This window comes from Polyergus mexicanus, unplaced genomic scaffold, assembly GCF_030449975.1.
Source record: "Polyergus mexicanus isolate NDT 795.1 unplaced genomic scaffold, iyPolMexi1.0 SCAF_12, whole genome shotgun sequence".
NCBI classification, from domain to species: Eukaryota; Metazoa; Arthropoda; class Insecta; order Hymenoptera; family Formicidae; genus Polyergus; species Polyergus mexicanus.
Genome location: NW_027223332.1, coordinates 6,709,066 through 6,725,577, shown reverse-complemented (window position 1 = coordinate 6,725,577; position 16,512 = coordinate 6,709,066). Strand labels below are relative to the sequence as shown.

At 30.9% G+C, this 16,512-nt stretch overlaps 4 protein-coding genes across 4 annotated transcripts in view; 3 read left to right on the top strand and 1 right to left on the bottom strand.

Moving 5' to 3' along the window:
* The window catches only part of Hwt (heavyweight), a 115,113-nt gene that overhangs the window by 92,700 nt on the left and 5,901 nt on the right, over nt 1–16,512 (bottom strand). The gene's annotated exons all lie outside the window — the stretch shown is intronic.
* Nucleotides 295–2,588, top strand: LOC138938303 (chymotrypsin-2-like). The gene is made up of 6 exons (XM_070305171.1): nt 295–384; nt 632–726; nt 799–940; nt 1,053–1,166; nt 1,576–1,728; nt 2,445–2,588. Exons 1-6 carry the CDS (start codon nt 304–306, stop codon nt 2,586–2,588), a joined length of 729 nt encoding a protein of 242 aa, XP_070161272.1. The 5' UTR covers nt 295–303.
* LOC138938302 (chymotrypsin-2-like) lies at nt 6,829–9,351 on the top strand. The gene is made up of 7 exons (XM_070305170.1): nt 6,829–6,935; nt 7,447–7,517; nt 7,734–7,825; nt 7,938–8,079; nt 8,157–8,270; nt 8,407–8,559; nt 8,856–9,351. The coding sequence occupies exons 1-7, from the start codon at nt 6,887–6,889 to the stop codon at nt 8,997–8,999; spliced, it is 765 nt and encodes a 254-aa protein (XP_070161271.1). The 5' UTR covers nt 6,829–6,886; the 3' UTR covers nt 9,000–9,351.
* On the top strand, nt 13,373–16,066 carry LOC138938301 (chymotrypsin-2). Its single transcript, XM_070305169.1, has 7 exons — nt 13,373–13,482; nt 13,922–13,998; nt 14,149–14,243; nt 14,464–14,605; nt 14,714–14,827; nt 15,013–15,165; nt 15,367–16,066. Exons 1-7 carry the CDS (start codon nt 13,434–13,436, stop codon nt 15,508–15,510), a joined length of 774 nt encoding a protein of 257 aa, XP_070161270.1. The 5' UTR covers nt 13,373–13,433; the 3' UTR covers nt 15,511–16,066.

The window sequence follows — 16,512 nt, the reverse complement described above, 5'->3', positions numbered from 1 at the left end:
ATATCAAATACTATTTTAAATATCAATAACTGATCTCTCTATCTAATCTTGTGTAATATAAAACATAATTTTACAGACGATATAAATACACACGATTGACGTATCAAAAGTATCATTATATATTTGTAATAAACGATATTAGCAATAACGCAGGAGACGATTAACCATGACGCTAACATTATTATCTTTAATTTCTTTGATGGTTATTTCTCATGGTAATAGACAAGTTGATTCCTTTCTAATGTAATTACTTAAATTAATAAATTTATCGAATTTATATAAATGTCACATATAATAAGTGTTATGTACACAGGCGCATTAATCACGTTAGATCCTAGGATTGTGGGAGGAAGAAATGCTAAGCCAGGTGAAATCCCGTATCAGGTAAATTACTAACAAATCATTATCAAAATATCGTAATATTAATCTTATTATTTTAAAAGCATCGAAATAAATATAATGCGCAACATCTATTAACATCGAGTCTTGGATCAACTTTCTTCATTCAGTAGTAAGCTGAAGAGAAAGCTGAATCAACTATAAATAAAAATAGACAATATATATACTGTACTAATACACGAGAAATTTCTCTTCTGTCTCGAATTGTGAAATAAAAAATATATTATTTCAGGTTTCTCTCCAGATTATCGAAACGGGACATCACTTCTGCGGTGGAGTTGTACTCAATGAAAAGTACGTGTTGACCGCCGCTCATTGCGCGTTTGGGTAGGTATGAAATTAAAAGTTCAAGGAAAACTTCAAGATATAAATTATTTCACGAAAATATATTCTTTCCAGTAAAGATGTCAAGCTTATCTCGGTTACCGTAGGAACGACGGATTTACGAAAACCATATGCAGTGCATTTCATCGAATCCTCTTATATACACAAGGGATACGATCGCGACAACTCATGGCTCAATGATATCGCTTTACTTAAGGTAGTGTTAATTAAATTAATATCGATAATTAATTGTTTTCATGTAAATTAAGTAACTTAGAAAATGAAGACCAAACCAAGCGTTTATATAAAAAAGAAACATTCATTTTTAGCTTAAATCTCCATTTAAATTTTCCACTTTCGTGTCCCCCGTCATATTACCGAAGCAAAATCAAACTGTGAAGACTAATTCAATAGCAATCGTGTCAGGATACGGCAGATTATGGGTAAGTCTCTGTTCTCTCAAACTGAATTAGCAAACATGTCACTGATTAAAGCAGTAACAAGATTTCATCGAAAGTCAGACAGTATTTCACTGATTTTCAGTGGAAACACTCACACTTTGCTCCTCCGTCTTATGTATTTCACTGATTATAACGGTAAGATTTCATTGAAAAATCAGCCATTATCGCTAAATGATTTTTCTCAGTGAGATTTCACTCTGTGCAGTATTACATTTATAACTAAAATCAATATTATTAGTGATAATACACTGATTCTATTTAAGAGAATAGATGAATAATTTAAGCGGTTAGGCATTTATTAACGTTAAATTAAAAATTGTGCATGAAAGTCGCATCTCAAATTTATTTTAAAACGTCATGTATGTACTCAATTTATACTTTGCACTTACAGCATAACGGAAACAGAACCAATGAATTAAACATCGCTAACATTAAAATAGCTGATCAAGCCTACTGCAGATATATGTATGCGAAACATTCAAAAAATGTTTTCGACACGCATATCTGCGCAAACGAGCCAACCGTAGAAAGGGGTTCGTGCAAGGTAAACCATTTACAAAGCTTTGCAGTAACATCACTGTCATTAGTACTGGCCGCACGTGCGATTTAACGCTGTCTGCCTAGATACAGTCGTTAACTACTTAACTCGCACCATTCTTCTTACACGCAAAGCTTCAACTCGCCGTCCTATCTAATGACTTTTAAGCACAACGTCTCAATGTAATTTCACGTATTTCGAATTGAATAACGTGCTCTAAATGTCTTCTGATAAGCCCGATATATCATTATCGCATCGGCGGCAAATGTATTCTGTGGACTCATCACGATTGTAATCTTTTATTTATCAATACTACATTTTTTTATCAATTAATTTATCAGTTAATTTATTTTTTGATAACAAATAAATTCGTACAAGAAATGTTCGACGATTATAGCATATCGATCGACACGCGCCATTAATTATTTCGTATCATTAATGAAGCATCATCGGTTTTCCTCGTCACATTTTGTAATTCAATTTAATTGGCTGCAAAACTGCGTGACAGCTAGGCTGAACGAAGCAAAAATGCGTTATTATTCATTATCAGTGTAATTAAATTAACAACAAGAATAATGTATGAGCAAACTTTATACTAACAAAAAAAATATATATATTGAAATAATCTAAAAAGTAAATAATATCGTTTGCTCGTGATTTTTTAAATTAGATTCTCGTAATATTTAGATAACCAAATTAGAGCAATGCATTTTTCATTTTAGGGTGATTCCGGCGGTCCTCTCACCGTTGATGGAAAACTCATCGGACTCGTCTCGTGGTCATACCGTTGCTCTGACACCGTATATCCTTCTATTTACACACGCGTTCCATCATACGTCAATTGGATCAGAAAGTACGCTGTGTGAGTTAAAATAATTAATACGCGAAACGAAAAAATCAGTTTTGATATTTAACGACACACGTGTCACGAACTGACGTATAGCGTAATTATATTTTAAAATATAATTACGCTATATATATATATGCTAATACTAGATATTTTCCTAAAGTTTATATTATAAAGAAACAACATATTATTTATCAGATTTTTTTAAAATTAATATCATCAAAAACTTGTACGATTATTTACGCGTGCTAATATTTATTCCTCTAGTTTAAAATGAGTAAACAAGGCGATAAGAGTGAATTTAAAACAACCATTCAAATAAATTAAAAATATTATATATGCATTGCACGTCCTGCCGTTGCTGCGGTCGATATCCTAACAATAAACGGATCAAAAGAGAAAAGTGGGTCAAAGCAAACCGTTGAACCATTCCGACAGCATACGTCAAGTGCACGAAATTATTTCAGAGAAATTAACAAACACTTCTCTCAAAAGCGACTGAAAGGACCATTTACATCCATTTTCTCTCATTTCGGTCCGACGTTAATTTCTACATCTCGCACACACGCGCACAGGTATGTAGAGCTTTGTAAACAGGGAACTAACGCGTTTGTTAAAATGCTACACTTCATAATGTCTCTTCCCGTTTTACGAAAAGTAATAATCGGCAGCGTCATCATACTGCAAAAAGATATTCATTTTCGGATGATTTTCGCACGCGAATAAGAAAATAACGTTCATCGACAAGTATCAATTATGCTTAGGAAAGAAAAAGAAAAATTCGACTAACACATTGATATCGCTGAGATATTCGGATATAAATCAAACAGAGAAATCGTTTACGGAGGACATGTCGCGTCGGTGCTCTTCGTTTTTACGACACGCCATAAGGGCGATATTGAAAGTACCCACATAACATCCGATCCTACACTTTAAACAATTGACGTGAGAAATATGTGATTATCCTAAGTTTAAAAAAGAGATTTTCTCTGATTCCTTGTATTTCCTTCGATAAACTTTGCACTGTAACTCGCCTTTCCGCTTACTGCCCCCTTGGATATTATATATAAAACTGTTAAAAATTACAACGCAGGAAGTTTCTACGAGCTTGTTTGCTTGAATTTAAGTCAAGTTAATTCTTTATGTGCATTATACATAAAAATGATGCACATATGTTAATTTATAATAATTGTTCCATTTCATTGCAAATTAGTTTCTCTTGATTATATAACATTCTAGGAGATACAATTCTGATATTTTGACATATTTCATATAAAACAATACGAGTTTTCTCGTTAAAAAAATTATTGACATTGACATTGATATAAAACGTTAATAGAGAAAAATAATAATATATATCAAAATATTTTAGCTATCTTCTGTACTCATACATAATCGTGCTTTATGATTAGAAAGAATACATGTAGAAATCTTTTTTGTTAAAAAAATAACGCATGTCTAACTACCACATCGGACATTTTTAACTTTGTATACGGTTTATTTCCGCTGATCTAAATAATTTGAGAGCAGTCTGAATAATTTCACAATCATTAATGAATTAAGTGTAGGATTGCACACGTGAGTCAGACCGTTTCACTACCTGTATGATCGATGAAAAGCTCCGGATATGGGGGTCGTCGGACGCAGGTGAGTCCTGGAACAGCGGTTCTCAATATCTCTTCTTGGTCGGCAGGATCGATCGACCTTTTGCCTCCTACTACACTCCAAGATATCACGATTACAGAATCTCCAGGTCTAATCAAGAATCGTGAAACTGTGGGACGTATCGTTACATCTCACGCAAGGAGTCCTTCCGTTACTTTCAGCGACAAATTAGAAATCATATTTTTGGAAACGCAGTATCTTGCATTTTAAAATTCAAAAGATCTCAACACATACTTTTATACAAAGAATCTTTTCACTTATAGCAGCGTAATTATCTGTACATTCGATAGTTCGATTTTAACCAGCCAGACTGCATTCCATTAGGTAGAGAGAATCGATCGATCCGCATCTTGGAATCCAGGCATTTCGTTTCAACTACTATCTGTCAAGATTTCGTGATAAAGAAGGATGGCGCCTCCAGAACAGACGAATTCAGTGACGACATTGCGAAGTTCGGAGTGGAATGAAGTATAACAAATTCTGAGAACTTGGTAAACTTTCATCTTCTTAAAGTTCGAATATTCGACTCCTTATAAAATTTACTTCGAAAATTTCTCTCTTCGATAATCTTTCGACGTGAAATGATTACCATACATTAAATTCTACTTATGTCTTTGTTACCGAGTAATAATTTCAGCATTATCTTTCTCTTTTATAAAAGATCATAAAATGACATACGTTGAGACGCATAAATATTTGTTTTCAGATATCAACAAGCGCATTTTACGTCATACATATAACACATATTAGAGAGAAATTTCTGTCTTTCTATCTCAACTCTCATGAACCTATGTTATACTAGCACATCCAAATTTTTTTTTGACAGATTACTAAATATGATCCGTCCACTATGCAGAAAAAATATTTTCGTAGATATCATTTATATTATATACTGCGCATGCGCATATATGCGTGCACTCTCATATGTCGTAATATAAAAAAAAACTTGTACAAAACGAGTTTTCCAATAAATGTCGTTTCTTTCGTGGAAAATTCCAAAATTGAATGTCAAACATCAATTTCATACAGACAATAACGTATTAATAAAAAATTGCACATATTTGTACACATTAGTATTCTTTACATTCATCATGGGATTGTGCTTATCTCTACAATTTAAAAATCACATGTGAGCAACCTGAGATTTAAAAAATCGAAATTAGCGCTGCATTATTCAAAACTCTTCGTTTAACGGCGACGCGTTTAACTCGTAAAAAAAAAAATATCTCTACAGCATTATTAGCGCGAATAAGGCTTTCGAAGTATCTGGAGCTGAGCCAGCGTCGCCTTGGATGCAGTTTCGCATCTGTCCTGGTATATCGATCGAAAGGTCACTCAACCAGGTGCCTTCGTAACGCGTTATGACACCACCGGAGATACGCTACATTGACTGACGGCTACTTTATCCTAATTAGAGAAAAACAGCGCACAACTTGTTCATCTTAACGCGTTGGATACAGAAATAAAGGACTGCGAGAGGAATTTTAAAAGCCCTGTTTTGCAATGCTTAAAATTCTATCGACATTTTGAAATAAAAATTTCTCCTACATTTGGGCGAATTATTGTCCATTAGCTGCTATTATCAGATGCCAAATAAAATAAGTTTCGTACTATAAAAAAAAAAAATGCTTTTAGCTACGTGTAAAATTAATCTATAAAGAATGAAATCAGCATCCGATATAATCCCCCGATGTTACATCTATATCGACATTACAATATTTTTCTTTACGCACGACACACAATTCCGATGAATAAACGTTTTCTTATCGTTTTGGCATTGAAGACTATATAAAAGTTCTACTTATATATAAAGTTATATAGGAAATATATATATTTCCTTTTTTCTTATCTTCACTTCTCACATTATCATCAAAGTTACGTTTTGTTTCCACTAAATGCATAAAATAAATGTGGTTGAAATATATTTATTATATCATTGTGATACAATCTAATAAGACAATCATGATAATTAGCAATCATAAAATTTATATTGAAATTAAAAGTATCTTCGCAGATATAAATATCAATCAATCAATCACGCGCGCGCGAGATGTTCAGAATTTATATAATGAAGACAATATCTCCGACAAATGATTGTAATTTATAATGCAAATTATAAACAAAAATCTTGCAAAAAAATTATTATGCCATTTAATAAATTTCTTCATATCACAATTGAATTATAAAATCACAAAAAATATATACTTATAAAATGCATATTATTTTTTTATATATGCAAAACACATTAAAAAAAATATTTTTTCGTTAATTGAAATTTGTTCATTTGTATCACATATGCAAACGAAACTTTATTCTATTTCGCGATTTCATTTTTCAGATCTTGGTTCTTAATTCTTTCCGAGATTAAAATCCTAAATTCATGTATATTTATCTATTGCTCGTAACCAAAGATACTATGTCAAAGAACTCTTCATATTTGATAATACACCCGTCTCTAAATTGCGAATATACTGATAAGCGAAAAGCCGACATAGAAATAATCGGAATCCATCGTTGATTAAATTACTTATCTAATCTGCAATGTTCATATATAATTGTTTGTTAATCAATGCATTGTTAGTGTGCATGCCAACTGTTATCCGATAAATATATATATTTGTTTAAATCCAATCGTGGCTATTGTCGTTTAAGATGTTGTTCGCAGCTTTATGTCTTCTTAGCGTAACGTCTATCTCCCAATGTAAGTAAAACATAATGATAGAATCATATATGATATTTACATGATAAATAACACACACTATATAAAAATAAAATATATATGTGATACATAATACATACATCATCTAATTTTTACATACATAAATTTGATACTTTTTTTTAAAAAACAGAAAAATTTGATGTATATTGTAAATTATTAATAAAATTAATATAAATCAATATAAATTAAAGTAATTCCTCATATCGAAATATAATTGACAAAAATTAGAAATATATATTTTCATAAAATTAAATAAAATTAATAAATATATAAAATAAAAGGCAATAAATATTAGACAATAAATGTTATCATAGACAGTTATAGATATCATAGACAGTTATAGTTATCATGGACAGTTATAGATTTTCAATGAAATTTAAGTAAGTGCTATATTAGCAATATATATTTTCAATTATATTAAAATATACAAGAAAACAAAATAAATTCTATAGTAAAAGCCTTAGCTCAAATAAATTTAATATTGCGTCAACAGCTGCCGTACTGCAGTACGAATCACGAATCATAAATGGAAAAGATGTAGCGCCGGGTGAGATACCGTATCAGGTGAGTTCTAGTGAAATAACCATCCATGAAATAACATTATCTTCCTATATAAAATTTCTTTCTTATATTGCAGATCTAGGTTCAGCACTTCAAGTATCGATATATAGACTGCACTGACGTTCTATTTATATTTGTTTGATTATTTAAATATAGAAAAATAGAAAATTCGATATAAACATGAGACAAAATTAATTTCTTAAATTCATTTCACTCTAGGTCTCTCTGCAGACAAAAAATTTCTTTCATTTTTGCGGAGGATCTATCCTTAATGAACATTCTGTTATCACTGCCGCTCACTGCGTAGATGGGTAATTAATTTTGACATAAATTTTAAAATATCATATATGAAATATCACAGCTTATGCATTTAAAGTCGTTTTTAACAATTTCATATTTTAATTAATATTACTGCTTTTACAGTAAAATACCTGCAGATATCATAATCGTCGTTGGCACCATAAATTTGAACCGCTCGGGCATAAAGCATGCAATTAAAGAGATTATTTCCCATAAAGAATATGATCCTTCTAATTCGTGGCTTAACGACGTTGCATTGATCAAGGTAAATTACCTCGTAAATATTATACCAACTGTTTCTTGGAATTTCGATTCTCATCGTTGACGCATCTTGCTTTTTAGGTGTTCTCTCCATTTAGGCCATCGCATAACATTGGATTTGTAAATCTTCCCAAACAAGACGAAGCGGTCCAGCCAGGTACTGTGGCAAGAGTTTCCGGATTTGGAAGAATATCGGTAAGTGTAGCATCGATTCTCTTTGCGTAGCTCTTACTATGGTTTTTAAATGCATTTACCGAAATTAATGCAGCAGCATAATTCTAGCAAGCACCGTATTTAACTCGTTAATTTCGTGGTTGTGTATAAATTATAGGAAGACGGACCCGGTTCCAACATCTTACAACAGGCTACCATTTACATAGCCGATCAGGATTATTGCAAGAATATGTACAGTAAAATGTTGTACAATATCTATGACACTCATATCTGTGCCAACGATCCAAATATCAGCAGAGGATCTTGCAAAGTAAGTTGTGTAAGAAGCATTTGAATTATTATTTGTTTTCAATATAATTAATTTTTAGTGAAAATACGTACAAAAAAAATTATTAAACTATAAATCAAAAAAGATAAATTAAACAATTACGAAAAATAATTAATTGTGATACTCTTTGCAAAATATGCATAATAGGCAAAGAATTAAAAGAAAGAGCAACAGTTGTGCAAAGGATTGTATCACTTTACAAGCGTTAAACTTCAGATATTTTATGCATGCACAAATCGTTAAAAAAAGATAAAAAAGCGCTTTAATCTTCTTTGCAGGGTGACTCGGGCGGTCCTTTGATTGTTAATGGAAAACTTGTTGGGGTTGTATCATGGGCGAAAGCTTGCTCCCTTACCGACTATCCGACTGTGTTCACCCGCATACCTTCGTACATCGACTGGATCGAGAAAAATGCCGTGTAAAAACAATTGATATTCATACAGACCTACGATCGTCAATTGCGAAGATATCGAATACATTAGATTATGTTTATTTTTTCATTTTATTACATTACGATAAGTGTATCGTCAATAAGAGGTACCTTAAGTATCTTGTCTTCCATGGATAAAAAATTCGTTATTCTGAAATATATATGTTAAATCGTGCTATGTCTTGCTAAACTGATGTCACAAATAGTAGTTTATAAATAAGAAAATTATAATATAAGCACACACACACACACACATTTGTAATTGTATTGCTATTGCTAGTGCAGATACTAAGCGTTATCTGTAAAGAAAGAGAGAAAAAGAGAAAAGAGAGAAAAAAAGAGTTTAAAGGTCTACAATAATCATGTCCAATCTTTTTTCATTTATTAACGTCCATTTTAAATATATTTTAAATAATTGGTCATTTATAAATAATAAATAATAAATATAGAAACTCCCAGAATTAGCGGAAAGACTGTAACATCTGAGATTATAAAATTGAGATAAGCTGAATGTGTAAATAGATTAATTCGATCTGTCTTTAGATTGTAAACATTTAATTTTTGTACAAATTACGTATATATAGTTTAAAAACATAATATTTGATATATAATAATTAAAATAATTATTAGTTAGTTTTTATGAATAAGTACTTTAATCCAAAGAATTAGCTGAGATACAAAAATAAGAATAGCAATAAATACAAATTGGAGTTATCTTACATCTTAAAAAGAAATCTTTACGTCACCAAATTTAATCAGACGGCAAAAAAAAATTAAGATTATAAAGTGAATATTATCTCCATTAATATTTACGAATAAATAAAATAGAACGGGTAAATGAGAGCCGCTGTGCGCTGAAAAGAGCGCTAAAATTATATTATTCTTCGTAGGTATGAATGTATTTATTAGACAGTTTAATTGAATATTGGACCTCATTTTCAGTCATTTTTAAAATTTATTAATTTTATCAAATTAAAATCATGCTTTATATATATTCTCACATTAAAAATATAATATCATACAGAAGCACAATTCGCTTGCTTACTTGCGCAAAAGCTATCGCTTTAATATTGCTATTATTATTAAATGCGTCACTAATTGCGTCACATAATTTTTTGAATTCTAGTAAAAGATAAGATTGCTTCGAGACCCCTTGAGAATAGAGCAAAACGCAAAAAAAAAAAAAAAAAAAAAAAATGAACAAGTGTCGTATCAAAGTCGTACAAACAAACTTATGAGCGCGATGTTGAGCATTAATTAACGACAATACAATCACAAAAACAAATCGGAGACTTCGCACAAACTGGCAATCGATGTTCTTTTATCGCGGCAGGTCATAGCGTTGTGATAACATAGCTGTCACAACTATTTTTTCCAACGACGAGAGTAAGAAAGAAGAAAAGCGGTATTGTATGCGTTCGTTGAACCGTTTCTGACGGTCGCTCGAGAGCGAGGGTATTGTCAAAGTTCAATGTACTTCAATAAATCGCGCAATTGTTAAAAAAATCGCCAAGTAATGCGTAGTGAATTTATCATCCATAGTTCGCGACGTTCTGATAGTTGATAAGCGTATCTGTATTGCGCTGTGGTTACGATGTAATCATTATGACCTGAATTAAATGAATTCACAATAAACTATATTCAAAAGTAAATAGCTAAGATGTATAAATTAAAAATTTCATGAAATTAAATAGATTAAAATAAATAGTTATTATTAAAAATATGAAAACGCACATACGCACACACACACACACACATACACGTACACACTATATCTACTCAGAACTATATTTTATTCATGAGCAGAGATTATTATGAAAAATATTAAACATATATTTTAATATATATAAAAAATGCGGTAATTCATTGCAACTTAATGATAATGGCAGCATCTATAATGCATATAGCTATAATGATAATAGCACTATCAATGATAATGATAGTATCTATGACAAAAATTATACATATTTCTTGTCGCGTAAATAATTACTCGGAAAATACGTATTTTGTACTTATTCCCACTAATTTTTTCGCTCTTTAAGCGCTTGTCTTTTGTTTGAAAATCTTGACGATTTTACGCGTGGAAGAGAAAAAAAACGGGCTCTCGGATTTTTCTGGAATACGTTAGCAAGAAAGATCTCGTTGTTCTCGGACAACCTTTGATCCTTTTATTCCATTTACACTTGAATAACGCATGCGAAGACAAACTTTGTCGACGTAAGAAAATAAATCCCTCTGTATGAACAATATGCGTTCGTAATGTGTCCTTACAAGCGTATTTACAAAATTACGAAGATTTATATGCACAATCTAAAAACTACCGCTACATAATAATTTAATTTCTTCTATGTAATCTATTTATCTTATTTTTTACATTTATAATTGCTAAAATAAGAATACTTATCGCGATACTATTATTAAACGATTTTTGTAAATATTGAATGGCGCTAAAGTACGTTTTATCAGATAAGCTGACCTATAATAAAATTAAATCATACTTGCTATCTAAGCTATACTAATGTGATTGAGAAGTTTCTAGTTTTGATTCATATCATAATATTTTAAGAACGCTTCGTTCAAATAATTATCGAAAATGATTTTTTTATCGCATCAAATATTTTTATCAAGCGATGGAGTTGTCATTATCACAATTGATAAGCGATCTTATTTATATATAATATCTTATTTATATATTCATATTTCGTATAATATATTGCGTAAATAAATTGATGAACATATTATTAGAATTTGATATCTTTATATCTATTAGCTTATCTTGTCTTTATCATTGCATATAAATTTCACAAAATAAACAATATTATTAATAATAAATAATATTTTTAATTCGCGACAACAAAAGTATCACATTACAATTTAATTATAAATAATGTTGAAAAGGTTTAAACATTAAATTTTTTAATCACGTAATTTCTTTTAGCAGAAAAAATAGAAAACACGAATTATATTTACGATCATCACATGAATTCGTTCCAAAGTTAAACACTCCCATCAGTTGTAAATTTATCCAAAGCTCCAACATGCTATCGTGACGTTTGGTAAAAGCTAAGTGCGCGAACACGATCGAAAGTTTCTCCACGTAAAACATCGGTGATCTCGATCGTTGCGCGAATCTTTGATCATCCGTACGACCGATTACGTGGTCAGGACACGAGGTCGTTGATCGCAGATGAATCCTACAATACTGATGCCCTGTAACCGTCCTGAACAATCGATCGTCTCCCACTTTTATCCGTTCGACGGTCCATCAGGATTTCCTGATAAAACATCGTCAACTGTCAAGAAATGACGGAAACTTTTTTATCCCTCGAGAGATCTTCTATTGAAATCAGCGCCGCGAGTATATGTAGAACTTTTAATAGGAAGTAATTAAAGTTCTTGACAAAGTAATATATATGAAGCAGAAATGTTAGTACTAGGTCTATATTAAAAGTTATTTTTGACATTTAATTTACATAAAATTTAATGTAATATTGCGCGAAAGGACATTAATGAAAAAATGTATTATTAGGTCGAGAATACGTCAGCAAATATTGACACCATTATGTACATATATTTTAGTCTAACATATAAATTGTTTGCGAACGATAACTCTAATCGATAGATTATTTTCGCGAAGATTAAAAATAATGTCTACCATGGTTATAAAGTATCATGTATTTTATTAAATGATAAGTCATACGAAATGTAAAAATGAAACGATGCTGCGATGATTATCATATCAATCGAAGGATCACGATATTCTATCACATTCAATGAAACATGCTAAAAATTCATCAGGCAAGATTAAGTGATATGGGAAAACCCAATGTCTCATAAATCAGTCAACGAGATAGATGTTAACAGGACAGATTATTGTTATAATTGAACGATAAAAAATTGGATAATTAAAAAGATATTATAATATGTATTATCTATTACAAATTAGATCTACACATATATTCTAAATCAAATATACTAGCTTATATTTAATCTGAATAGTTATTTACAGTTATACATTATTGTAAGAAGTATTCTTCTTACATTTTAATTATAACAAGTTGAAAATTTCATAATAATAACTGGAGAATAGATGTAATTAATTATCATTGACTCAGATTTTTTCTTTTCTCAAAGGAAAATATAAAATAAAATCCGCAACTAATCAAAATAAGGAAACGATTTGTGCGATCTAAAATCTCAGTGTCGCAATCACGTTTTTATCAAAGAACGATTGATCTGCCAATCCGTATCAATCTCGGTAGAACATCTTCGATATATTACTTCGTAATCGAGCTATCTAATCTAGATTTCACAAGAAAAAGATTGTTAATCATTGGACTACTTGTACGGAAGTAGATTGGAAGCAGTATATAAATTCGCGGTATCAACATATTACAATACAGTCTATACGGTCGGCGATCAAACGATGGCGTTAACGATCTTGTGTCTCCTCGGCCTGTTGGCATTTTCTCAAGGTGAGCGATGATTCTATAGTGGAAAACCGACGATCATTTGTTTAACATTGACAAGCATTCGTTTAAATGAATACAAATTGATATACTTCCCCCTTAGAAATACTATAGCAAGAAACTTACTTTACTGTGATGTATTATTTAATAATTTAATTAAATGATTAAATTTATATACCAACATTTTAAATTCGATTATTAATTACAAACTGTAAGAATCGCAAAACTATACTTTATAATCTCTGGAGAAAAATTTTGTCAAAAAATTGTTAACGTCCAAAAATCTGAAAATTATTGCCTATTAAAGTAGCGAAAAAATAGGCGAGGAGTGTAATTTATTATGCATATTGAAAAAACGTTTATTATTTATTATAGTTTTAATTTTTTTTAAATGCAAATTTTTTATCTTCATATTACATATAATAATAATAACTTGTCATTGTAGCTGGAATTTTGAAACCATACTTTGATCCTAGAATCGTGAATGGAGAAAATGCCAAAGTAGGCGAAATTCCATATCAGGTACATATTGCCCCAAAATAACGTATAAATAAAGGTATAATTATTAAAATTTTCGCTTCTAATAATTTATAAAAATATTTCTCATTGCGATTAAGAGCATCAAAATAAGTAAATGCATAAATATTAGAGTGCTTACAGTTATATTTATAGGTTTCTCTTCAAGACAAATATTCTTCCTTTCACTTCTGTGGCGGCTCAGTTCTATCTGAACACTACGTTATCACGGCAGCTCACTGTGTTGAGGGGTAATTTTATTACAAATTCTTTCATACTATATTAACGAAAAATATTGTTAAAGTAACGTCATATAAAAGACGCTAAGACATAATTGAAACTTATTTTTTTTCCTTTGCTCATATTTGCGTAAATATTGTTTCGCCAATAAAAGAAATATAACACTCATTAGGAGAGATTATTTTTTCGGATAGATGTTTTAATAATTAAATTTTTATGATATATATATAGCAAATTAGCCTCGAATGTAAAAGTTATTGCTGCCACCATCAATCTGAACCACCCACAACTGACGAATGAGGTCACACAAATCCGTAGGCACGAAAAATATGACTCCTCTGATTCCTGGATTAACGATGTTGCTTTATTAAAGGTAAATGAGATTTATTACAAATTCTCTCTCTGTAGAAAATTAAAATTATTTGATCCTGTCCCAGCTCTTTTTCTACTAATCAATAATACTTAAGTAAAAATCTTTCAGGTGAGAGATGCCTTTGTAAGATCGGCAATCCTTCAATACGTTTCTTTGCCACCAAAGGGCCACGTTATCAACGCCAACGATGTTGCTGTTGTATCAGGATGGGGCCGACTTTGGGTGAATTTTCTACTTCCCTAACAATTTTTTTTCTCGCGCGTAATCTGCGCTATCTTTTATGTAAAGACCGAATCCTTAAGATTATATTTATATTTATTATTTATGACACGCGCGGGCAAAAAAGTAAAACAGACTACACTATCACTGAAAGCACAGCAATTATAAATATTACTGCAAAATTACAGCAAGGCGGACCAACTACTGAACAATTACAACGAGTCAACATTGTGATTGCTGACCAAGGCTACTGCGCCAATATATACAACAAAATGGGATATAACGTCTATCCTACACAAGTTTGCGCATACGATCCGCGAGTGGAGAAAGGATCTTGTCACGTAAGTTCTCTTTAAAATTTTAATATCTATTTTATCCACACATTCATCTACATTTAATATTATCACATTAATAATATATTATATAAGCACAATCTCTAAAAATATAATTAACATATGTCATAATAATTAAAAAAAAAAACGAGATTTAATAAGATAAAATATTCGATTCAATGGTATATTTAAAATGATATCTTTTTCTAGGGTGACTCTGGTGGTCCATTGACCGTTCGTGGAGTACTCGTTGGATTGGTATCCTGGGCGAATGGTTGCGCTAGTACTTCCTACCCGACTGTTTACACACGTGTCGTCTCTCATGTTGATTGGATTAAATCTAATGCGGTCTAATGCAATTCTATTCTATTCTATGATTCGTTCGTTGTGTTTTTTTTTATGTAACTCTTTAACGATCAATTGTTGAAATCGAGAAAAGAAGATTTTCTGATGTTTATACACATATGATAACGATGTGACGTAGGGTTGTACAGAATAAGTACCCTCAAAATTTTGTACACATCTTCAACACAATAAATATGTATATATATATATATATATATGTATATATATTGTTTAAAATTGTACAAAGAAGATCGTTAATAAATATATTTAGTTTGTACTAAAAATCTATAAAATTAAATTATCACATGATAAGTGCTAATACGAATCAAGTCTAGAGAGATTTTGTTATAGTTCTATCGAATCTAGTAGAAGAAATTGAATAGAACTCTCAGCAAAATCAATACACCGTGACCGCGCGATGCTCACGTGTTGCTCTTATTTCCGGTGACACTTGGAAGAACGGAAACGATCGATGCGGACATTTTAACTGTAATTGACAGTCATGATCATAATGTCGTTTATCAGTTACATGATTCTAAATAAAAAAATATTCGTTAATCGCATCATTAATAGCACCACAAATTTATTCTTATCATTTCCTATATGATCTCCTATATGACTTTTAATATTACAGAGAAAATAATAAATATAAAATATAGCTAAATTTATTTATTTATTTATTTTTTTTTTTTTTAAATAATCAATAGTATACATTAAAAATTTTCAAATAAAAATAAGATCAAAAGTAACTGTAACGGAATAGATGCTTCTTGACAACAGAGAAACATGAGCACGGATTATTCGTAGCGAATTCTATTCCGTCACCCGTATTTACATTGCTAATGAAATTTCATTTCTGCTTTCGCCAGTGTTCCACAAGAGGCACGTGATAGACTCTTACGTCACTCGCCGGATTTGTTTTGCCCCTTTTCGACGATTTTACTTGGAGCGTAAGAGCCTAATAGTTGCTCATTTCCGACGGAAGATAATGTTATTATTAATTCACTACGC